The sequence below is a fragment of the Salmo salar genome, chromosome 06 (genome assembly GCF_965601325.2).
Source record: "Salmo salar chromosome 06, fSalSal1, whole genome shotgun sequence".
Taxonomy (NCBI): domain Eukaryota; kingdom Metazoa; phylum Chordata; class Actinopteri; order Salmoniformes; family Salmonidae; genus Salmo; species Salmo salar.
The window spans coordinates 59,294,032-59,318,006 of NC_138296.1; the positions used below are offsets into that span (position 1 = coordinate 59,294,032).

At 44.6% G+C, this 23,975-nt stretch overlaps 2 protein-coding genes across 5 annotated transcripts in view; both read left to right on the top strand.

Moving 5' to 3' along the window:
- Positions 1-16,747, top strand: taf1b (TATA box binding protein (Tbp)-associated factor, RNA polymerase I, B). Of its 2 annotated transcripts, none has more exons than XM_014204854.3 (15): positions 1-92; positions 6,806-6,904; positions 7,112-7,202; positions 7,308-7,405; positions 7,608-7,700; positions 7,977-8,100; positions 8,210-8,384; positions 8,623-8,722; positions 9,693-9,840; positions 10,062-10,233; positions 11,378-11,421; positions 12,190-12,280; positions 12,529-12,599; positions 14,145-14,379; positions 15,802-16,747. In XM_014204854.3, exons 1-15 carry the CDS (start codon positions 75-77, stop codon positions 16,043-16,045), a joined length of 1,803 nt encoding a protein of 600 aa, XP_014060329.2. In that variant the 5' UTR covers positions 1-74; the 3' UTR covers positions 16,046-16,747. The 2 variants fall into 2 exon arrangements, with proteins under 2 accessions (XP_014060329.2, XP_014060328.2); XM_014204853.3 differs by having other exon boundaries at positions 34-92; positions 6,793-6,904.
- LOC123743466 (grainyhead-like protein 1 homolog) overlaps positions 16,613-23,975 on the top strand; it is an 18,215-nt gene continuing 10,852 nt past the window's right edge. Inside the window, exons 1-9 of one of the 3 annotated variants that reach the window (XM_045720736.2) lie at positions 16,613-16,747; positions 17,586-17,778; positions 20,630-20,703; positions 20,848-21,193; positions 21,740-21,822; positions 22,000-22,156; positions 22,380-22,491; positions 23,037-23,131; positions 23,703-23,940. In XM_045720736.2, coding sequence (XP_045576692.2) covers positions 16,728-16,747; positions 17,586-17,778; positions 20,630-20,703; positions 20,848-21,193; positions 21,740-21,822; positions 22,000-22,156; positions 22,380-22,491; positions 23,037-23,131; positions 23,703-23,940 — 1,318 coding nt within the window. In that variant the 5' untranslated portion in view covers positions 16,613-16,727. Of the gene's footprint in view, positions 16,829-17,537; positions 17,779-20,629; positions 20,704-20,847; positions 21,194-21,739; positions 21,823-21,999; positions 22,157-22,379; positions 22,492-23,036; positions 23,132-23,702; positions 23,941-23,975 lie in introns of all 3 variants that reach the window. The other 2 variants (XM_045720735.2, XM_045720738.2) reach the window with 2 other exon arrangements.

The following is a 23,975-nucleotide window of genomic DNA, read 5'->3' on the forward strand; positions in this document are numbered from 1 at the left end:
GGAAGTTCCTATTCCACCACAATAAACCAACACGTGAGAGTTCACTAATGTGAAACAGACTAAAGTGTGTGAAAATGGACGAAGAACTAACGGTAGGTTGTACAAATGGGACGTGTTAAAGTCTTTATGCTAATTTAAACTTTTATACCTGCCAGATTGATCTGAAATACATTTTCTTGTAACGTTAGTGGCTATCTAACCTAGCAAAAGGTTCATTTCTTTAGCCACAAGCAAACACAGATTGGATTGAAAATGTTTAAAGAGCGTGCAAAACAAAACGTTATTCATACACAGATCTTTCATTCACCAGGGAATTAACGGGTAAGGTCAAACATTTAACAACCCCTTAATGGAAGATTTTACCATAGGCGTATAGCAGTTACAAATATATTGACGGTAAGAACCAGTGGAGGCTGTTGAGGGGAGGACGGCTCATAATAATGGCTGAAACGGAGCAAATATTATGGCATCAAACTCACGGAAACCATATGTTTGATGTATTTGATACCATTCCGCTCCAGCCATTACCATAAGTCCGTCCTCCACAATTAAGGTGCTACCAACCTCCTGTAGTAAGAACTGTATCAACGATTTATTTTTTATAACTAACCTAAGATAGACAATTTTCTTCGAGTTTGTATTCGCAGATCGCAAACAACTGACGGGCGCGTACACCGCCACGACCTGTCTATAGCGAACCCTGAATTTCTAACAACCCCACTGGGAGGTGGAACCTCTAAATTCAGTATTCCCTGTAACATTTCGGTTGTAAAGTCCTGGAGATCTATTTGCCTCCTTCACAATGATGTCTAGCTTCTTACATTTTATTTGTTTGACTAGTGCAATTTATCACTTGCACTATAAACGCAACAAAGTCCACCTTCGTTGTTAGTGCGTTGGGATCCTTCCCCTGCATGGCATTCACTGCAGACTGGGACATCCACTACCATCTCATCTCTACTCACACTTTCACCTATTTTCACTGCCTCCACATAGACCTGCTAGATACAGTTGAAGTTGTAAGTTTACATACACCTTAGCCAAATACATTTAAACTCCGTTTTTCACAATTCCTGACATTTAATCCTAGTAAAAATTCCCTGTCTTCGGTCAGTTAGGATCACCATTTTATTTTAAGAATATGAAATGTCAGAATAATAGTAGAGAGAATTATTTATTTCAGATTTTATTTCTTTCATCACATTCCCAGTGGGTCAGAAGTTTACATACTCAATTAATATTTGGTAGCATTGCCTTTAACTTGGGTCAAATGTTTCGGGTAGCCTTCCACAAGCTCCCCACAATAAGTTGGGTGAATTTTGGCCCATTCCTCCTGACAGCTGGTGTAACTGAGTTAGGTTTGTAGGCCTCCTTGCTCACACACGCTTTTTCAGTTCTGCCCACAAATGTTCACTAGGATTGAGGTCAGGGCTTTGTGATGGCCACTCCAATACCGTGACTTTGTCCTTAAGCCATTTTGCCACAACTTTGGAAGTATGCTTGGGGTCATTGTCCATTTGGAAGACCCATTTGCGACCAAGCTTTAACTTCCATACTGATGTCTTGAGATGTTGCTTCAATATTTCCACATAATTTTCCTGCCTCATGATGCCATCTATTTTGTGAAGTGCACCGGTCCCTCCTGCAGCAAAGCACCCCCACAACATGATGCTGCCACACCTGTGCTTCACGGTTGGGATGGTGTTCTTCGGCTTGCAAGCATCCCCCTTTTTCCTCCAAACATAACGATGGTCATTATGGCCAAACAGTTCTATTTTTGTTTCATTAGACCAGAAGACATTTCTCCAAAAAGTACAATCTTTGTCCCCATGTGCAGTTGCAAACCGTAGTCTGGCTTTTTTATGGTGGTTTTGGAGCAGTGGCTTCTTCCTTGCTGAGCGGCCTTTCAGGTTATGTCGATATTGGACTCGTTTTACTGTGGACATAGATACTTTTGTACCTGTTTCCTCCAGCATCTTCACAAGGTCCTTTGCTTTTGTTCTGGGATTGATTCTCACATTTCACACCAAAGTACGTTCATCTCTAGGAGACATAGCGCGTCTCCTTCCTGAGCGGTATAACGGCTGCGTGGTCCCATGGTGTTTATGCTTGCGTACTATTGTTTGTACAGATGAACGTGGTACTTTCAGGCGTTTGGAAATTGCTCCCAAGGATGAACCAGACTTCTGGAGGTCTACAATATTTTTTCCTGAAGTCTTGGCTGATTTCTTTTGATTTTCCCATGATGCCAAGCATAGAGGCACTGCGTTTGAAGGTAGGCCTTGAAATACATCCACAGGTACACCTCCAATTGACTAAAATGATGTCAATTAGCCTATCAGAAGCTTCTAAAGCCATGACATCATTTTCTGGAATTTTCCAAGCTGTTTAAAGGCACAGTCAACTTAGTGTATGTAAACTTCTGACCCACTGGAATTGTGATACAGTGAAATAATCTGTCTGTAAACAGTTGTTGGAAAATGACTTGTGTCATGCACAAAGTAGAGGTCCTAACTGACTTGCCAAAACTGTAGTTCGTTAATAGTACATTTGTGGAGTGGTTGAAAAACGAGTTTTAATGACTCCAACCTAAGTGTATGTAAACTTCCGACCTCAACTGTAGCCCTGATCCTAGCTACTGTGACCTTCATCCTTACAGTGCACTCCGGGAACATGATTCCCATCACAATTACAGCAATATGCTTCATCTGACACTTCAACTACAACATATTTATTGCTTCGACAAACACTTGCCACAAGTCTAAACTTTTTACAATTGTAACACTGCAGCGGCTTCTGTACATTGGATCTCACCGCATACCACAGCCTGCGTTTCCAATGGGAGTGAATTAATCATAACAGAACAAGGAAGGAGGTTGGCAGAGCCAAGCACGCGCTACCACTTTGAAGATGCAAAATATTTTTTGTGAAACAAACAAGATCAGAACTTGTGTGCATAACTATTCACCCCCCCCCCCCCAAAGTCAATACCCCAAGTCTCTTGGGGTATGTCTCTATAAGCTTGGTACATCTAGCCACTGGGATTTTGACCCATTCTTCAAGGCAAAACTGCACCAGCCATTTCCAGTAGGATGGGTTCCGCTGGTGTACAGCAATCTTTGTCATCCTATATCTATCCTACCCTGCCTTTCTAAGGTCTTCGCAAGCCAAGTTAACAGATTATCGACCATTTCGAGTCCCACCGTACCTTCTCAGCTATGCAATCTGGTTTCAGAGCTGGTCATGGGTGCACCTCAGCCACGCTCAAGGTCCTAAACGATATCGTAACCGCCATCGATAAGAGACATTACTGTGCAGCCGTATTCATCGACCTGGACAAGGCTTTCGACTCTGTCAATCACCACATTCTTATCGGCAGACTCAACAGCCTTGGTTTCTCAAATGATTGCCTCGCCAACTACTTCTCTGAGAGAGTTCAGTGTGTCAAATCGGAGGGCCTGTTGTCCGGACCTCTGGCAGTCTCTATGGGCGTGCCACAGGGTTCAATTCTCGGGCCGACTCGCTTCTCTGTATACATCAATGATGTCGCTCTTGCTGCTGGTGATTCTCTGATCCACCTCAACACAGACGACACCATTCTGTATACTTCTGGCCCCTCTTTGGACACTGTGTTAACTAACCTCCAGACGAGCTTCAATGCCATATAACTCTCCTTCCGTGGCCTCCAACTGCTCTTAAATGCAAGTAAAACTAAATGCATGCTCTTCAACCGATCGCTGGCCGCCCATCCAACGTCACTACTCTGGACGGTCCTGACTTAGAATATGTGGACAACTACAAATGCCTAGGTGTCTGGTTAGACTGTAAACTCTCCTTCTAGACTCGCATTAAACATCTCCAATCCAAAATTAAATCTAGAATCGGCTATTTCGCAACAAAGCATCCTTCACTCATGCTGCCAAACATACCCTCGTGAAACTGACCATCCTACCGATCCTCGACTTTGGCGATGTCAATTACAAAATAGCCTCCAACACTCTACTCAACAAATTGGATGCAGTCTATCACAGTGCCATCCATTTTGTCACCAAAGCCTCATATACTACCCACCACTGCGGCCTGTACGCTCTTGTTGGCTGGCCCTCGCTTCGTACTCGTCGCCAAACCCACTGGCTCCAGGTCATCTACAAGTCTTTGCTAGGTAAAGCCCCACCTTATCTCAGCTCACTGGTCACCCGTAGCACGCGCTCCAGCAGGTATATCTCACTGGTCACCCCCAAAGCCAATTCCTTCTTTGGCTGCCTTTCCTTTCAGTTCTCTGCTGCCAATGACTGGAACGAACTGCAAAAATCACTGAAGCTGGAGACATATCTCCCTCACTAGCTTTAAGCACCAGCTGTCAGAGCAGATCACTGCCCATCTGTAAATAGCCCATCCAACTACCCCATCCCCATACTGTATTTATTTATTTATCTTGCTCCTTTGCACCCCAGTATCTCTACTTGCACATTAATCTTCTGCACATCTACCATTCCAGTGTTTAATTGCTATATTGTAATTACTTCGCCACCGTGGCCTACTTATTGCCTTACCACTCTTATCTTACCTCATTTGCACACACTGTATATAGACTTTTTCTACTGTATTATTGACTGTTTGTTTATTACATGTGTAACTGTTGTATGTGTCGAACTGCTTTGCTTTATCTTGGCCAGGTCGCAGTTGTAAATGAGTACTTGTTCTCAACTAGCCTACCTGGTTAAATAAAGGTGAAGTTAAAAAAAATACCACAGATTCTCAATTGGATTGAGGTCTGGGCTTTGACTAGGCCGTTCCAATACATTTAAATGTTTTCCTTTAAACCACTCGAGTGTTGCTTTAGCAGTATGCTTAGGGTCATTGTCCTGCTGGAAGGTGAACCTCAGTCCCAGTCTCAAATCTCTGGAAGACTGAAACAGGTTTCCCTCAAGAATTTCCCTGTATTTAGCGCCATCCATCATTCCTTCAATTCTGACCAGTTTCCCAGTCCCTGCCGAGGAAAAACATCCTACAGCATGATGCTGCCACCACCATGCATCACTGTGGGGATGTTGTTCTCGGGGTGATGAGAGGTGTTGGGTTTGCGCCAGCCATAGCGTTTTCCTTAATGGCCAAAAAGCTCAATTTTATTCTCATCTGACCAGAATCCCTTCTTCCATATGTTTGGGGAGTCACCCACATGCCTTTTGGTGAACACCAAATGTGTTTGCTTATTTTTCTTTAAGCAACGGCTTTTTTTTCTGGCCACTTCTGTAAAGCCCAGCTCTGTGGAGTGTACAGCTTAAAGTGGTCCTATGGACAGATATTCCAATCTCCGCTGTGGAGCTTTGCAGCTCCTTCAGGGTTATCTTTGGTCTCTTTGTTGCCTCTCTGATTAATGCCCTCCTTGCCTGGTCTGTGAGTTTTGGTGGTCTGTGAGTTTTGGTGGGCGGCCCTCTCTTGGCAGGTTTGTTGTCGTGCCATATTCTTTCAGTTTTTTTTATAAAGGATTTAATGGTGCTCCGTGGGATGTTCAAAGTTTCTGATAATTTTTTATAACCAAACCCTGATCTGTACTTCTCCAACTTTGTCCCTGACCTGTTTGGAGAGCTCCTTGGTCTTGGTGGTGCCCCTTGCTTAGTGGTGCCCCTTGCTTAGTGGTGCCCCTTGCTTAGTGGTGCCCCTTGCTTAGTGGTGCCCCTTGCTTAGTGGTGCCCCTTGCTTAGTGGTGCCCCTTGCTTAGTGGTGCCCCTTGCTTAGTGGTGCCCCTTGCTTAGTGGTGCCCCTTGCTTAGTGGTGCCCCTTGCTTAGTGGTGCCCCTTGCTTAGTGGTGTTGCAGAATCTGGGGCCTTTCAGAACTGAGATCATGTGACAGATCATTTGACAGTTAGATTGCACACAGGTGGACTTTATTTAACCAATTATGTGACTTCTGAAGGTAATTAGTTGCACCAGATCTTATTTAGGGGCTTCATAGCAAACTTTTCAGTTTTACATTTTTGGAAACATTTTTATTTCTTTCACTTCACCAAGTTGGACCATTTTGTGTATGTCCATTACATGAAATCTGAATAAACATCCATTTAAATTACAGGTTGTAATGCAACAAAAGAGGAAAAACGCCAAGGGGGATGAATACTTTTGCAAGGCACTCTATTTGCATATTTCTTTTAGGGAACGCCTACTCTGAAGTGTGTGTAGCGCAATTAATAATTTCGCCCTTGCACTCCTTGTAAACAATGCACATTTTTTACAACTTTGGCAAAGGGTAAAGTCTACACAACTTTGATCACTCTGTTAGTAACAGATTCTAGTTTGGGAAACAGAAAACTGTATTGAGATTAAATGTTTCATCGATGAGAGAATTTGTAGAACGTCGGCCATAATCCATCTCGCTGCATTTTCTTCAACTGCCACTGGGCTTTCTCTCACCGCCTACCGGCGAAAGAACAATGAGACTGATATTTCTGTGTCTATGCTCTCTCCATACTGCAGCATCCCTGATTACAGTTCTTAGTCACCTGTGTGCCTGTAGACATGTGACAGTGACCCCTGACCCAACATATAGTTCCCTCTAGAGTACAAATTTTAAGTGGAATATACAAAGACAGGCAAAGTATATAGACAACACGACAACCACACAAGTAGTTCAAAATGGGTCCTACAGATTAGTTATAGCAAGGCCCTCCGTTACAATTGTTGCCGCAGCTAGCTACATGCTCTCATATGTTATGGACCTGATGCCCCCCCCCCATATTCTCTGTCTGTCTCTGTGTGTATGTAATACTATGCATAATGTGCCATATAAAATAGGATTTGATTATAGGGGGGCTACAGCGAAATCTGTGGCCAGTGTGGAGAGGTGGACTGGGGGGTGTCGGATGAGGGTCGGTTCTACTGCAGGTCCTGTCATAATGTCATCGAGGTAAGCACTCAACATTTGAACTCCTATTCAAGATTGCTTCATGTTGAAGTAGTCATGGGCTACATCCCATATGGTACCGTATTCCCTATTTGGTGCACTACTTTGGCACCATGGGCCCTGGTCAAGGTAGTGTACTAGTTAATAGGGTGCCATTTGGGAGGCGCACGTGGACAACCATTTTTATTCTTTCTCAAATTCTCTACTCAGAGAACAAAAGAAGTGGTGGATACAAACACTTTTATGATTGGTGCCAGCAGAGTGTCCTCCATCTCCAAGGGAACCAGAAGGAAAAAACTAGGTTGGTCTCCACTCTCCTGTGTCATTAATTCCTACAAGCAAATACTTTTGATTTGTTGTTGGTTGTTCTGTATGTGCCTGAATTCTTTGTGGCTGTGTGTTTCAGAGCAAGGGCGAGAGTGGATGGTGTGTGAGGGCTTTCAGTTCATCCTGAAGCACCAGGCTGAGGCTCTTCTGGCCATGGGAGTCTGCCCACAGTTCAAGGTCTGTCAGAGGGAGCACAGAAGGGCGGTTTCCCGGACACAGATTAAGCCTAGTAGTCCTAGACTAAAACACCTGCTCTATGGAGAATCTCTATTGAAACGTTGAATCTGTCTCTGAGAAACCGGAAAGTAAAACCAAATAATGTCAACGTAAAGACACTCGACAAGTTCTGTAAGTGTCTTGTATGGTCTGTGTTTTGTAGGATGACGTGCTGTGTCAGTTTTGGAGAATGTACTTACAGAAGAGCCGACAGGCCTACACCAAGAATCCTGTGCATGATGGGAAATTTAGACTGGTCAGTATTCTCATCACTGCAAGCAAAATGGCACTTTCTGATGAAGTGACGACAAACTTGTCCCTGTCTTATCGCCCCCCTTGTGGCGGACGGTCGACGAGACGTTCACTCAATGTGTGCTTTTTAGATTGGATACGTTTAGTTACACGTTTGCAGCTCTCAGATGATAACAGTACACCTACACACACTTCACCCTCCTTTTGGTTGCTGTTTTGCGTGTCCGTCTCTGTCTCCCCTTCTTCTTATTTCCACTCGTTTTCTCGTTGCCCTCCCTAGCGTTCTCAGGGCTCTGGGGAGTCAGACAGTGCTCCGGAGTCATCAGTGATGAGCGACTCTATGACGTCTGCCTCTGAGACAGACGGGGATGGAGATTGGGCCAGTGGAGGAGGCTCTGTCTCAGGTACAGTAAACAACACAAGTATGCTGAACAGCCAATGGACCTATATATATGTGAGTGTACATGCGTGCGTGTGTGTGTGTGTTTTCCAATATGTGTGCGTGCTCCCCAGATTACACCAGTGACGGAGCCTCCTCGGTGTGTTCCGGTTCTATTGATGCCGTCTCGTACCTGACCCCGCGCCAGAGGAGGAGCCAGGGGTTGATGAGCATGCCCAAGACCCTGGCACTGTGCCACCTGGCCCTGCTGTGGGCCAGAGAGGCCATCACACTGGCAGACCTGCTCAGGTCAGGGCCAAGGGGAGATGGTGGAAACATGGGTGGAAGAGAAGATGAACAAAGTTGTATTGAATTTAATATATACACATTTTTACCGTTTGATTTCATTAAGACAAACCGGGATTAAATGTAGGTTAAAGGTAAAAAAAAATAAACAAAATAAATAAACAGGAAGTAAATGTTCACATTCAGTCTCAAGCTTTGCGTCCCTGCCTATTGAGTCTCTCTCTCTCTCTGTGCTGGGCAGGTTTGTGAATGAGGGCCACATCCCCTATGTGAACGCCTACGAGGACTTCCCAGAGGAGATGAAGCTCTACGGCCGAGACTCACTCATCTTCAGAGTGGAGGTGAGAGCTCACATTAGTTGTTGATTTATTGGGGAAAAGATGCGCTGAGTACAACCTAGGCGATAACACGTTAAAGCAATTCCACTTTTGTCCAACGTGGTCCCTGATGGAATACGAAACAAAATAAAAGAACTGTAATCGCTCTGCATCACACAGCATGGAACAAATAAATAAGGCAAGAATAAAAGATACGGGAAAATGAAAGTACAGTCAACCTATCGTGATTCCGTCATTTGTCCTCCTGGACTCTAAAGGCATTCATTATACATGAATAAATCTACATCGTTATCAGTTAAACTGTAACGCTACGATGGCCTCTGGGACACACCGCTGCCTTTCCATTTCTGTTGTAGCAGAGGCATAAATGCCTTTCAGTCATTCAGCTACTCAACAAAAATCAGCTTTGACCTGTCCCCTTTTTTTTTTTTTTTTTAACACCCCTGGACTGAGACCGTTTTAATAGGCATTCCACAACAACCTCCCAGTGTAGAAGAATGAGTACCGTGCCGTACTATTTCCTGTTGGCCCACTGACTCTCGTGTTGTGGCCGTGCTGAGTATGAAACACAGCTGTGTCTAAGCCTAAGTAGTCATGAGCAGTACTACTGATGTTATTATATATGTGGTTAAGCTTCATCTAGGCAACAGATCCACTGCTTGGAATTCATGTACTACAACATGTGTTCGGGGGGGTGCATTAAGCTGATGGCGACCGATGTGGTTTTGCACAACCTACTATCTTGTTTTGTTGTCAGTCCACTGTACCACGCTACTCTCATTGAAACGTGTGTGAAGACATCAGAATGTTGGCTCGGGTGCAGCAGAAACTGCTGCTTGTCCCCACACGCCAATACACCTGTTGCCCCGCTCTGCATTTGCATATATTGTCTTGAAGTCTTATCCCGATCCTCCCAAAGGAATTCCTTTCATAGAAGACAAGATGCAATAAACTCTGTGTGTGTGTTCCCTAGTCTATCCCCTCTTACAGCCACCTGCACAAGGAGGCCCAGACCCTGGCTGTATTCCTGGAGCTACCCCTCTTCCCCCCCATCACCCTGGACTGCCTGCTGCACCCCTCCCTGCTCAGTCTCCGCTACCTCACCGAAGCCAACCTGCCCGGTGGGTCTGCCAAGCCAACAACACGCTCTTAACTCTTTTGTTGTCCGTTGGTTCATTTGTGTCAGTCACTTTTAAAGAGGAGACACCAGTAGGGTTTTTTTGTCTAGTTGTTTAGTTTGTCTAGTCTAGCATAGTTTTTCTTTTTTTGTGACTTTACACAATGTGAAACTCCAGTCTTAACACAAGTTATTCCACTCAACCAGTATTATTTTCTCTTTCAGATGAGCTGCATGACTGGGTGTGCAGGATTATGGAGAAGGCTGGTATGGAGTCGTCCGTGACCTTTGAACCCATGAGGTCCAACTCTCTTCTCCCACACTACGATGTCCAGGCTGCTGCCCTGATCATCATCGCCATGAAGCTGCTCTTCAAACTAGACGACCACACTGAGTGGTAGCTATGCCGTCTGTTTTAACACGAGAGAGAAGTGTATTTTAAGGGCTTATTCTCACCAAATAGTTATAGGTACAATTTCAATTTACATAATATGTACAAACACTTTACAATTCACATTAGTGACGGGAATGTTACGAGACGACAAGGGGTTTGGTTGACGTTCTTGCTTCGCAGCTCAAAAGTACTGTAAATGTCACAGTAACCACTAGCCAGGGTTTAGGTTAAGTATGGCAAACTATTCAACTAGCTAGCTACTAGCTAACATTAACCAAGCAACTCTTCATACATCTACCATATTACTCTTAATTACTGCAACAAAACCGTATTACACTCTTGAATAATGCAACAATTCACAAGCATGTGCAGACAGTTAAAGTTTTTGTCTGTACACATCACATTTCAGCTTCAAGACAAACGCACAGATGTTGACTTATGTAGTTTGACTTGTGTATCTAAAAAATGTCGACTTGCATATCTCAGCATTTTTAGGTAGTATCGACATTAACTTGAAATTGCCTTTGTTTTAACTCAATATATAAAAGTCTCAAATATAAGGAAAATGTGTAGCCTACACATTTCCTCTGTTTCAAAAACATTGCTTTGCTATTACCATTGATACTGTAGGAATGTTGAGCTCAATGAAACAATTCTGTTTACACTGCTGTGCTCGGAGGGCGGCAACTGTCGGGTGCGACCTCCAGAGGAAGCACCCGAGACGTGAGAATTTCACAAGTTTACACAACAGTATTATCTCTCGAACTTCTAGAAAATGTACCTTTGCTATCATCAATGTAAAAACGGTCTCACTCCACAATATAACAGTAATTGACAGTACATAATACCGATTTTAAAACTACATTGTGGACCACTCCGGTAGTTTTGAGACACTATGTAGGCAATTATAGTTCACTATATAGTCTGTTAGCCATGTCAACATTTTACCACAGTCTAGAAACCACAATGTTCTTTAGGAAGCTCAATGTAGACTGGAACATCAAGTCTGAGTGTCCCTGGTCATGTAAACAGTCGCACAGGAATGTCATAAATAGTTTAGATCACTATGCCTATGCAAGATATTGCACTTTGGTGATTGTTTTACTACTGCTCATATCTAACGCAGTTTTCCTGTTTGTGTTTTTAGGGATTTATCCAATGATGCAAGTGACAAGAACAAGGAAAACCCAGGTAAACCTCACTCACTTTGGTGTGATAAGTTAATAACCAGCCCTTCCTGATGGCTGATGTGGAATTGTTTTATTTTGCATCATTGAGAAAGTATTGATCTGAATAATCTCTCAGGAGTTTTGTGTGAAGTCGGCCCAAGGCTATAAGGAGCTGCATAGTACATACAGAGGAATAAATTAAACAGTTATTTACACGTGTCTGAAGGGGTTTTAGCTAATGGAATGCCTTTAAAGGCTGTAAGTGCTGTTTCTTTGGTTCTTATGTTCTGTTTAACATTTCACAGGATCTTATCTTTTTCCGCACAGATAATCATAGTTTATTGTCCTACACATTGTAATTTAACGTTTTTCGTAAAGAGCGGCCATTGAGGTGTGGTCTTGTCTTTGGAACGGGGAATGTTGCATGTACTGTTTGTCTGCATTCCTTTGATTTCTAACTGCCTTTTTCATTCACTTCCATTTGACAGCTTATAAGTGAGAGTAGGTTACATGGCTGGGCTGAAATATTTGGGTGATTTAGAAGCGCTTGAGTTTCCCCTTGCTATTTTCTGTGGTAATTAAAAAGCAGATGGAGAATTCAGACTTCTCTTAAGAAGTAGAGGCGATTTTACGAGACTTTAATGAAGTCCACGAGTTCCTAGTGGTAGCCTGTTTTTTACGACTAGTTAGGAAATGGCCCCTTATTTTGGGAAGTGTTGTCAGTTGGGCATTGCAAAAGTCAAGTGTCCTAAATTTCTGTCTGGCTCATCCCTCTCTTTATGTGCGACAGATGTGAACAGCTTTAACCTGAGGAGGTGGTACAGGACAATGCAGACTGCCCTGACCACAGCTGTACGGAGACAGCAGGACAACATAGCCAGGTGAGACACCTCACTTTTAACTGGCTCTTTCACTGTTCTTTCTTTTTTAAAGTTGGCTGTGCAGATACTGTGGCCTAGTGGTAACACATCCGGCTCAATCACATATACTGCTCCCCACCGGAAACTGGGGTTCAATTCCTGTGTCCACCCTTGTTACTGTGTCTCCCCCTTCATCTATCTATCTCCTCTATTTCACAAATGTCAGTATAAAGAATAAATGTATTTACCCATTGCATTTATTTCCACAGAAAGCATTGGAAGGCCCAGAAACCTCTATACACCTCGAAGAAAGACAAGTCGGTCGTTCTCAAAAGGAGACGTAGGTGTCACTCAAATATCAGTCTGTTCAAATAAAGAAGATAAACAGAGCTGGCACAAACATGCTGATGTTACTCACTGGCCTATACAGTACCAGTCAAAAGTTTGGACACACATATACTCATTCAAGGGTTTTTATTTATTTGTATAATTTTCTACATTGTGGAATAACAGTGAAGACATCAAAATAACACATGGAATCATGTAGTAACCAAAAAGGTGTTAGACAAATCAAAATATATTTGAGATTCTTCAAAGTAGCCACCCTTTGCCTTGACAGCTTTGCACACTCTTGGCATTCTCTCAACCAGCTTCATGAGGTAGTCACCTGGAATGCATTTCAATTAACAGGTGTGCCTTGTTAATTTGTGGAATTTCTTTCCTTTTTAATGCGTTTGAGGCAATCAGTTGTGTTGTGACAAGGTAGGGAAACAGAAAATAGCCCTATTTGGTAAAAGACCAAGTCCATATTACGGCAAGAACAGCTCAAATAAGCAGAGAGAAATGACAGTCCATCGTTACTTTAAGACATGGTCAGTACATCTGGAACATTTAAAAAACGTTGAATTATTTTTTAAGTGCAGTCGCAAAAACCATCAAGCACTATGATGAATCTGGCTCTCATGAGGACTTCCACAGGAAAGGAAGACCCAGAGTTACCTCTGCTGCAGAGGATAAGTTCATTTGAGTTACCAGCGTCAAATTGCACCCCAAATAAATGCTTCACAAAGTTCAAGTAACAGACACATCTCAACATCAACTGTTCAGAGGAGACTGCGTGAATCACGCCTTCATGGTCGAATTCCTGCAAAGAAACCACTACTAAAGGATACCAATAAGAAGAGACTTGCTTGGGCCAAGAAACACGAGCAATGGACATTAGACTGGTGGAAATGTGATGAGTCCAAATTTGAGATTTTTGGTTCCAACTGCCGTGTCTTTGTGAGACACAGAGTTTAACAGGACAATGACCCAACACACCTCCAGGCTGTGTAAGGGCTATTTGACCAAGGAGAGTGATGGAGTGCTGCATCAGATGACCTGGCCTCAACAATCACCTGACCTCAACCCAATTGAGATGGTTTGGGATGAGTTGGACCGCAGCGTGAAGGAAAAGCAGCCAACAAGTTTTCAGCATTTGTGGGAACTCCTTCAAGCATTCCAGGTGAAGCTGATTGAGAGAATTCCAAGAGTTTGCAAAGCTGTCATCAAGACAAAGGGCGGCTACTTTGAAGAATCTCAAATATAAAATATATTTAGATTTTAAACTTTTTTTTTGCTTACTACATGATTTCATATGTGTTATTTCATAGTTTTGACATCTTCACTATTATTCTACAATGTAGATAATAGAGATAAAGAAAAAACCCTTGAATGAGGTGTGTCCAAACTTGGCTGGTACTGTGTCATTCTGCTTTTGCTAATCTCTCCCTTTTCTCCACCCTAATCTCACTACTCCCCTTCTCTTTCCCTCACCAACTAACCACACCCTTTTTCCTCACCATTTCCTGCACCCTCACTTTTCCCCCTCCTTCTCCCTCTCCAGGTATTGCAGAGCAGCTCCAGTTGAGTTTCCAGAAACTGTCTGGTTCCCCTGTGCCCCCACCATCCTCCCCTCCCTCCAGCTTCTGTTTCCGCTGGAGTGAGGAGGGGGAGGAGGTCTGGGACGGGCCCAGCCTGCACCACCAGACCCTGGACAGCAGCGTCCGGCAGAGAGGGGCAAGCCTCCAGCCCTCCAACCCAAAATACTGGCACCCAGCCCTGAAGGCCTGCAAGCCCAGGTAAGGCCCAGTACACGGTTGCAGCAGCATACCACCCTGGATCCCGCTGCTGGCTTGCCACTGAAGCTAAGCCGGGTTGGTCCTGGTCAGTCCCTGGATGAGAGACCAGATGCTGCTGGAAGTGGTGTTGGAGGGCTAGTAGGAGGCACTCTTTCCTCTGGTCAAAAGGATTTCAGTGCCCCAGGGCAGTGATTGGGGACATTGCCCTTTGCAGGGTGTCATCTTTCGGATGGGATGTTAAACGGGTGTCCTGACTCTGTGGTCACTAAAGAGCCCATGGCACTTATTGTAAGAGTAGGGCTGTTAACCCCTGTGTCCTGGCTAAATTCCCAATCTGGCCCTCATACCATCATGGCCACCTAATCTTCAGCTTCCAATTGGCTCATTCATCCCCCTCCTGTCCAATGTAACTATTCCTGAGGTTGTTGCTGTAAATGAGAATGTGTTCTCAGTCAACTTACCTGCAATAAACAACAACCTTAAAGGTAGAGTCAGTGATGCTCAAAGTCAACTGCAGAGTCAGCGTAGACCTCTGCAACAAGCATGAGACTTAACTTCTCTGTTGATCCCGCAACTATCAGCTTGCAGGAGCGGGAAGTGTACCCGTCTTGCATCTGAGTCTAAGTTAATATTTCCCTTATTGGGGTCACCCTGAATCACCTCACCTAAACATCCTAACTGATACTGATACTGCAGGCCTGTGTTCTCTCTCTCTCTCTGGAGGCCTGTTTTCACTGTCAGCACTGATCAAATCTACCAAGCGACTCTTTCCTATCCACCGTCCTCAGTTTGCTGAGGCTGAATCCTATAGTGATTGGAAACTGCACCCAGCATGAATCTACACCTGGGGTCTATGCTTTTAGTTGTGGAGGCCGACTCCCTTCTAACCTGTCCCACAAGAGTACCACTCTCCATAAGGCGTATCTAAACCATCCCTTTTTAAAACCTAGTTTCAGCTAGAGACAGCACTGGCTATGGGGTTTCCCAGCATGTAGGCATGCATAAGAATGCTTTAGAGAAGTTTTCAGAATTTTTGCAGACAATGTAGAGATGTGACTTGTGAATATACATATAGAAACAAAACGTCCATGACGGGTGCTCTGTTTTTAAATATGGTCTGGATGAGAGGACCAGGATGTCTGTCATATGCTGTTTACACACTAGTTGTTAGCAGTGGTTCATAGTCGCATGCACAGGGATGTGAGACCTACTCCATTTGCAAATCTGCCAACTTTTTGGTTCTACTCGCAGCATTTCCATTGCTCCATAAAAGTTAAACTCTTTCAGATTGGCCTTTACTGCACACCTCACAGGGATTGCACTGCAATAGGCACACAAAGAGCCAGGGTCATGTATATTCTTTAAAACAACACCATTTCAGTTTTTCTGTCATGTTTTATTCCCCCCCCCCCCCCCCCTCAGGTTTTGTAAGAGCCACTATGCGGAGGTAGAGGTCACTCTCCCCAGGATGTACGTGTGGCTGTTGAACCTCTTCTCCTTCCTCATGGGGGTGAAACCTGGCTGTGTATACGAAGAGGTACTGAAGGTGGAGAGACACTTCCTCGGGAGCAGCAAGTCCCAGCCCAGGGCAAGAGCTACACCCAGAAAGACACAGCCCAAAAAACTACCCAAACGCAAACAAACCAGAAAAACATGTTCTAGGTGACTAAAGAGAGAATGACTTCATCGGGAACAACTACTGTCGATTAATTTATGGTTCTTGTATCGATGCAAATTGATTGTACAAAAAAAAAGGCACAAATTGCCTCATTGCATTGCCAAGGATGAATGGTAATGCTCCTGTGATTACAATGCAATATGAAGTTCATGAAAATGGAATTTTAAAATTATATTAAACTGTTATGTTATTACAATGTTATAAGTAGCCCTGTGTAGCTCTTTTCATTTAAGGAATGCCTGACATTTTAGGTTAAGTACAGGCTGTTCGAGAGCGCTGTTATTATTCCAAATGTGCGTGTTACTTCAGTTTATAATGTGATGGACATGTAGTAGGTGTTACCTGCCATTAGTGTGGTTTTGGAATACTTTGTTCCAAGTCTCAGGCACTTCCTCTCTACGAAACTGGTGTGTATCGGGTTTTTGTGAGCCTCCACAATCTATTTCCTAGGCCTATGTGCGTTTACCTGAAACCCGCCCATTGTCACAGGAAGCCAATGGCGTGACCTATCGCAGGTAAAACTCCGGCTCACAGATCGAGAAAAGCCGAATAAACTAGTTCTGGAAGACACGGTTGACATACGTTCACCTACCAGCATCTCGTGTTTTTTAAAATAGTGAACGGATCGGATTTACCGTTCTAACTAGAAAGTCCAGTCCGGCAGAGCGAAATGACACAGGAGCTTAGCAAGTAAGTAGGTTTCCACGGTCCAGTTGTGTTGGGTGTGTGAATATGAGCAGAATACGTCTGTTTACAGGTGTGCAATAACGGGTATGAATGATAACTTTATCGCAATTCGGTTGATGAACTTCCATAGCCTAACTATCCAGGTAGCGTAGGTAAACTATTGTGAGTTACTGGGTCACAATTTGTAATATTTAAAATATATTTTTACAGATGTATTTAAGATTGTTTAATGCTGATCCTGTAAATATTTTGACCTGGGTTTCATTTAATATTTTTTGCATTTGGAAAACTTTCGAAAGAAATCTAAATGAATGGCAGTTAGGTAATGCACTTGATTGTGTATTGAACTTTAGACAATGTACAAAATACTGACACACTCGTCTGTACCTGACAACTTATATTTAAACAAAACGATTACATTAATTTACTCCTAAGCGTAGACATCAGTGATTAGTCAGACTGCCATGACACAGACAGCGAATTGAATACCTGTCTTGCTGGTAGAACAGGATAATAGATCTGTCAAGAGTGCTACTGCTTGAAGGTAGCACTTACAAACCTGCTGCTCACTCTATGGGACTGCTTCTGTCCGTGTAATATGGCTATTGGGCATAATAAGGGAGATTCTGAACTTTAGATGTTGGACTGTCTCACTGTTGAAAGAGGGGTATTCTGAACTTAATGTTGGACTGTCCCACTGTGCAGAAAGGGAGATTTGGGTCTAAATGTTGACCTGTCCCACTGTGCAGAAGGAGGGGGGTTCTAAACTAAAAGTTGGACTGTCCCACTGCAGAAAGGGGGATTCTGAACTAAACGTTGGACTGTCCCACTCACTGTGCAGAAAAAGGGGTGTTCTGGTGCTCCAGAATGAGCCGTCGTACAGCGGTGGTCAGCGGCAAGCATTCACGGAGGATGACGAGGCATGGAGGGCCTTCCTGGAGAACCCCCTGACGGCCGCCTCCAAGGCCATGATGAGCATCAATGGAGATGAGGACAGTGCCAATGCTCTGGGCCTCCTCTACGACTACTACAAGGTACCTTATATATACCTACTAAGCTCAGCAAAAAAAGAAATGTCCCTTTTTCAGGACCCTGTCTTTCAAGGATAATTCGTAAAAATCCAAATAACTTCACAGATCTTAATTGTAAAGGGTTTAAACACTGTTTCCCATACTTGTTCAATGAACCATGAACAATTAATGAACATGAACCTGTGGAATGCTCGTTAAGACACTAACAGCATGCAGACAGTAGGCAATTAAGGTCACAGTTATGAAAACTTAGGACACTAAAGAGGACTTTCTACTGACTCTGAAAAACACCAAAAGAAAGATGCCCAGGGTCCCTGCTCATCTGCGTGACTGTGCCTTAGGCATGCTGCATGCTGCAAGGACTGCAGATGTGGCCAGGGCAATAAATTGCAATGTCCGTACTGTGAGACGCCTAAGACAGCGCTACAGGGAGACAGGACAGACTGCTGATCGTCCTCACAGTGGCAGACCATGTGTAACAACACCTGCACAGGATCGGTACATCCAAACATCACACCTGCGGGACAGGCACAGAATGGCAACAACAACTGCCCGAGTTACACCAGGAACGCACAATCCCTCCATCAGTGTTCAGACTGTCCGCAATAGGCTGAGAGAGGCTGGACTGAGGGCTTGTCGGCCTGTTGTAAGGCAGGTCTTCACCAGACATCACTGGCAACAACGTCGCCTATGGGCACAAACCCACCGTCGTTGGACCAGATAGGACTGGCAAAAAGTGCTCTTCACGAGTTGGGGTTTTATCTCACCAGGGGTGACGGTCGGATTCACGTTTATCGTTGAAGGAAAGAGCGTTACACCGAGGCCTCTTCTCTGGAGCGGGATCAATTTGGAGGTGGAGGGTCCGTCTTGGTCTGGAGCGGTGTGTCACAGCATCATCGGACTGAGATTGTTGTCATTGCAGGCAATCTCAATGCTGTGCGTTACAGGGAAGACTCCCTCATGTGGTACCCTTCCTGCAGGCTCATCCTGACCCCCCCCCCCCCCTTTGTTTAGGGACACATTATTCCATTTCTGTTAGTCACATGTCTGTGGGACTTGTTCAGTTTATGTCTCAGTTGTTGAATCTTATGTTCATACAAATATTTACACGTTAAGTTTGCTGAAAATAAATGCAGTTGACAGTTAGAGGATGTTTATTTTTTTGCTGAGTTTATATTACTACTACTATATACCTACTTTACTATAAAGATTCTATAAGTACCTCCACCGCCATAAATACACTGCTCAAAAAAATAAAAGGAACACTAAAATAACACATCCTAGCTCGGAATTAATGAAATAATCTTATTAAATACTTTTTTCTTTACATAGTTGAATGTGCTGACAACAAAATCACACAAAAATAATCAATGGAAATCCAATTTATCAACCCATGGAGGTCTGGATTTGGAGTCACACTCAAAATTAAAGTGGAAAACCACACTACAGGCTGATCCAACTTTGATGTAATGTCCTTAAAACAAGTCAAAATGAGGCTCAGTAGTGTGTGTGGCCTCCACGTGCCTGTATGACCTCCCAACAACGCCTGGGCATGCTCCTGATGAGGTGGCAGATGGTCTCCTGAGGGATCTCCTCCCAGACCTGGACTAAAGCATCTGCCAACTCCTGGACAGTCTGTGGTGCAACGTGGCGTTGGTGGATGGAGCGAGACATGATGTCCCAGATGTGCTCAATTGGATTCAGGTCTGGGCAACGGGCGGGCCAGTCCATAGCATCAATGCCTTCCTCTTGCAGGAACTGCTGACACACTCCAGCCACATGAGGTCTAGCATTGTCTTGCATTAGGAGGAACCCAGGGCCAACCGCACCAGCATATGGTCTCACAAGGGGTCTGAGGATCTCATCTCGGTACCTAATGGCAGTCAGGCTACCTCTGGCGAGCACATGGAGGGCTGTGCGGCCCCCCAAAGAAATGCCACCCCACACCATGACTGACCCACCGCCAAACCGTTCATGCTGGAGGATGTTGCCGGCAGCAGAACGTTCTCCACGGCGTCTCCAGACTCTGTCACGTCTGTCACATGTGCTCAGTGTGAACCTGCTTTCATCTGTGAAGCGCACAGGGCGCCAGTGGCGAATTTGCCAATCTTGGTGTTCTCTGGCAAATGCCAAACGTCCTGCACGGTGTTGGGCTGTAAGCACAACCCCCACCTGTGGACGTCGGGCCCTCATACCAAGGTCACAGTTATGGAGTCTGTTTCTGACCGTTTGAGCAGACACATGCACATTTGTGGCCTGCTGGAGGTCATTTTGCAGGGCTCTGGCAGTGCTCCTCCTGCTCCTCCTTGCACAAAGGCGGAGGTAGCGGTCCTGCTGCTGGGTTGTTGCCCTCCTACGGCCTCCTCCACGTCTCGATGTACTGGCCTGTCTCCTGGTAGCGCCTCCATGCTCTGGACACTACGCTGACAGACACAGCAAACCTTCTTGCCACAGCTTGCATTGATGTGCCATCCTGGATGAGCTGCACTACCTGAGCCACTTGTGTGGGTTGTAGACTCCGTCTCATGCTACCACTAGAGTGAAAGCACCGCCAGCATTCAAAAGTGACCAAAACATCAGCCAGGAAGCATAGGAACTGAGAACTGGTCTGTGGTCACCACCTGCAGAACCACTCCTTTATTGGGGGTGTCTTGCTAATTGCCTATAATTTCCACCTGTTGTCTATTCCATTTGCACAACAGCATGTGAAATGTATTGTCAATCAGTGTTGCTTCCTAAGTGGACAGTTTGATTTCACAGAAGTGTGATTGACTTGGAGTTACATTGTGTTGTTTAAGTGTTCCCTTTATTTTTTTGAGCAGTATATATCATATATATTATATTACTTTTCTAGGTGCCACGAGATAGGAGAACGACTGGACAGCCCAAAACAGAAGTGCTCCTGGGCGATGCTGATCCAAACAAAATGTAATGAATATCCTTAGTTATGATGTTGTTATCCAGTTATGACTTGGAATACTTTACTTTATATTTACTGTAAATCGAGACAAAGTGTGTTGAAGTAAAGAAAGTTGGTTTCTGAGATGACAGTTACTCTGATCATCTCCTCAGAAACGTCATGATGCCACTCCAAGACTCTCCCCTGAGGGCCGTCCCTCGCAACACTGCGGCCAAGGGCAGCAGCCAACCCAGCCAGGGGGATAAGATCCGGGCTCTCTACCCAGCCTCAGACTCCATAGTCTGCCTCTCCAGGCCTCCCTCCTACTCCATCAGCACAGGGCGGACCCTGGCCCTGCACTCCTTCCCAGTGGGCCTCCCCCCTGGTCCCCACAGCTCTCAGTCCGACGGAATGGCCTTCAGTCACCAGCTCAACCACAGCCAGTACAGCCCCAGAGCCAAGAGCCTCACCCCCGATTCCACCTACACAGAGCCCTACAAGGGCAGCTCCTCTAACTGTGTAGGTCCTCTAACAGAACCAGATTGAACCAGGGCATAATTTTACACTGAGCAGCGCAATCCTCTCGTGGAGCTGTACTGCTTACACCCAGGTTTCATTTTTTTAAAACATTTTTAATTTAACCTTTATTTAACTAGGCAAGTCAGTTAAGAACTAATTCTTATTTACAATGACGGCCTAGGAACGGTGGGTTAACTGCCTTGTTCAGGGGCAGAATGACAGATTTTTACCTTATCAGCTCGGGGATTCGATCCACCAACCTTTCGGTTACTGGCCCAACGCTCTAACCACTAGGCTACCTGCCGCCCCATTGAAGTGAATGAGAGCGTCTCACGCTCTGTTAAAGTAGCAGGCTTGTGAGGAACAGCCTATTCACTTGTAGTACAATATGTAATGGTCACCTATACAGATTATTATGGGTGTCACCCAAATGGCACCATATTCCCTATAGTGCACTATAAAGCCAAGTGAATAGGGTGCCATTTGGGTCGCATCCTATGTCTATGGTGCTAATGTTCCCCTGGAATGTTTTGTTGTGACCCACAGGTCTTCCCTCACTCGGAGGAGCTCCAGCAACGTATGGCCTCCATCCCTCCAGGTGGATACCCTTACTACAGCTTGACAGCAAGGTAACATACTCAGTCAAACATGGGATAGAGACTGAGAGACACATTGAGAGACACATTCCTTTTACACATTCATGTTAAAGGCAGAATAAATGAACTGAACTTTGTGTGTTTTCAAAAATGCTTTCATAGTCACCAGACATCAGGATGTATAATGACAAAGAATATTCTCTCTCTCAGTCAACACTTTGAGTACATGCTGGAGGCTCCCCAGTCTATCCGGCCCAAGAGCGGCAGTGGCCAGATGAGTTACCTGAACAAGGGCCAGTTCTACCCCATCACCCTGAGAGAGCTAGGGGACCCCACGGTCCTACCCCACCTCAATGGAGCATTCCGGGTCTGAGCTTCTCTATTGTATCTCTTCTGTTTCTATTCTTATCGCTCTTTCTGTCTTTCTCTCCCCCCTCTCTTTCTCTCCTCCCTCCCTCTCTGTGTCTTTCTCTCCCCTCGCTCTCATCTCTCTTTCTCGACCTCTTTATCTATTTCTATCCTACAGGTATCTAGTGTGTCTCTAGGTTTGGGGAATGTTTTGGGAATGACTTACTGATGGAATATTTCAGAGTGTGGTGATGCTGGTGTTTGGAGAGGAAAAGTTCACAGATGACCAGCTCAAACACTGGAGATACTGGCACAGCAGACAGCACACAGCCAAGCAGCGCTGCATTGATATTGGTAAAGGGGTTACACACACGCATTCATACACACACTGCAATCATACGCACACACAACCGCATGCATGCACGCACACACTCTCACTCACACTAGGGCTGCACAATTCATTGAATTCACATCGAAATCGCAGTATTGACGTGCAATATTCATATCGCAAGAAATCCATATCGCACGCAATATTTTGAAATGCATCTCAGCCGTGTGCAATGTCTGTTTTTATAATTTACTACGTTTTTTTCTGCTCTTGTGGCCGCTTTCTGCACACATCACGCCCTCTGTCGCTCAAGCAGCGCAGTTCCTCTTCCTCACTGTTAAATTCACTATAAGTTTGCATGCTGTTGTGTTAGGTCAAATGCAGTCAATCGATTGTTCCAAACAAGAACGATGCTGCTTTCCCCCCCCCACACACACACACACACACACACACACACACACACACACACACACACACACACACACCAAAACAGTCACAAAACAGTCAAACAAACATTATTGTTTGTGTGTAAACCATCCTGCTGTATCTCTTCCCTGTTTGTTCATCCCAGCTGACTACAAAGAGAGCTTCAATACGATTGCCAGTATTGAGGAGATCGCCTACAATGCCATCTCTTTCACATGGGACACTAAGGACGAGCCACGGGTAAAAGAGGCAAATATTTTGGGCTCTGGGGTGTAGTTTCCACTTGATCTCCCCCAATCTTAACCTGAACCAATAGTGTAAAAAATGCCAAATTGACCCAAGATCAGCATCCAGACTCTAGAGACTCTAGTCTAGAGGCAACTTCACTCTACACCAGAATTTGGAGCAAAATGTATGTCTATGTTTTGTCAGAAAAATAAAGTAGATACAAACAATCTCCAGCTGGGGGAGACATACACAAGTAAATCAATCATACACAACACTTTGAAATAACCCAGACTATAATTTCTAGAGACTACAATTTTATACCTTGGTTTTCTACCAGCGTGAAAGAAATGTCATACTCAATGGAAATAAACCCATAAATGTGCATCAGAACTGTTCATTTACATGTAAAACATTCTGTCTATTACTACTATACCTGTGTATGTTTTCATGTCATTATTGGTGCTTTTATTTAATGTTGTATGTGAGCCTCATGCCATAGACTTTTCTGTCCAATGTAAGTTGGATGAACAATAAAGAGTTTAAGAATTTGAATCCTCATGTACCTTGATCTTTGCCCCATCAGGTGTTTGTGTCAGTGAACTGTCTGAGTACAGACTTCTCCCCTCAAAAGGGAGTGCGGGGCCTTCCTCTCAACCTCCAGATTGACACCTACAGCTGTGGTGGCCATGGTGACAAGCTAGTGCACAGAGCCTACTGCCAGATCAAGGTGTTCTGTGACAAAGGTGCCGAGAGGAAAATCCGAGACGAGGAGAGGAAGCAGACTCAAAGGAAGGGAAGGGGACAGGAGACAACCGCAGCCTGTGAGTACAGTACACCTGATACAATCAATCAGTCA

Coding starts and splice junctions, on each gene's coding strand:
- taf1b (XM_014204854.3), top strand. Junction 6,905..7,111: donor CCTGTCATAATGTCATCGAG/GTAAGCACTCAA, acceptor TTCTCTACTCAG/AGAACAAAAGAAGTGGTGGA. Junction 12,281..12,528: donor CAGCAGGACAACATAGCCAG/GTGAGACACCTC, acceptor TTATTTCCACAG/AAAGCATTGGAAGGCCCAGA.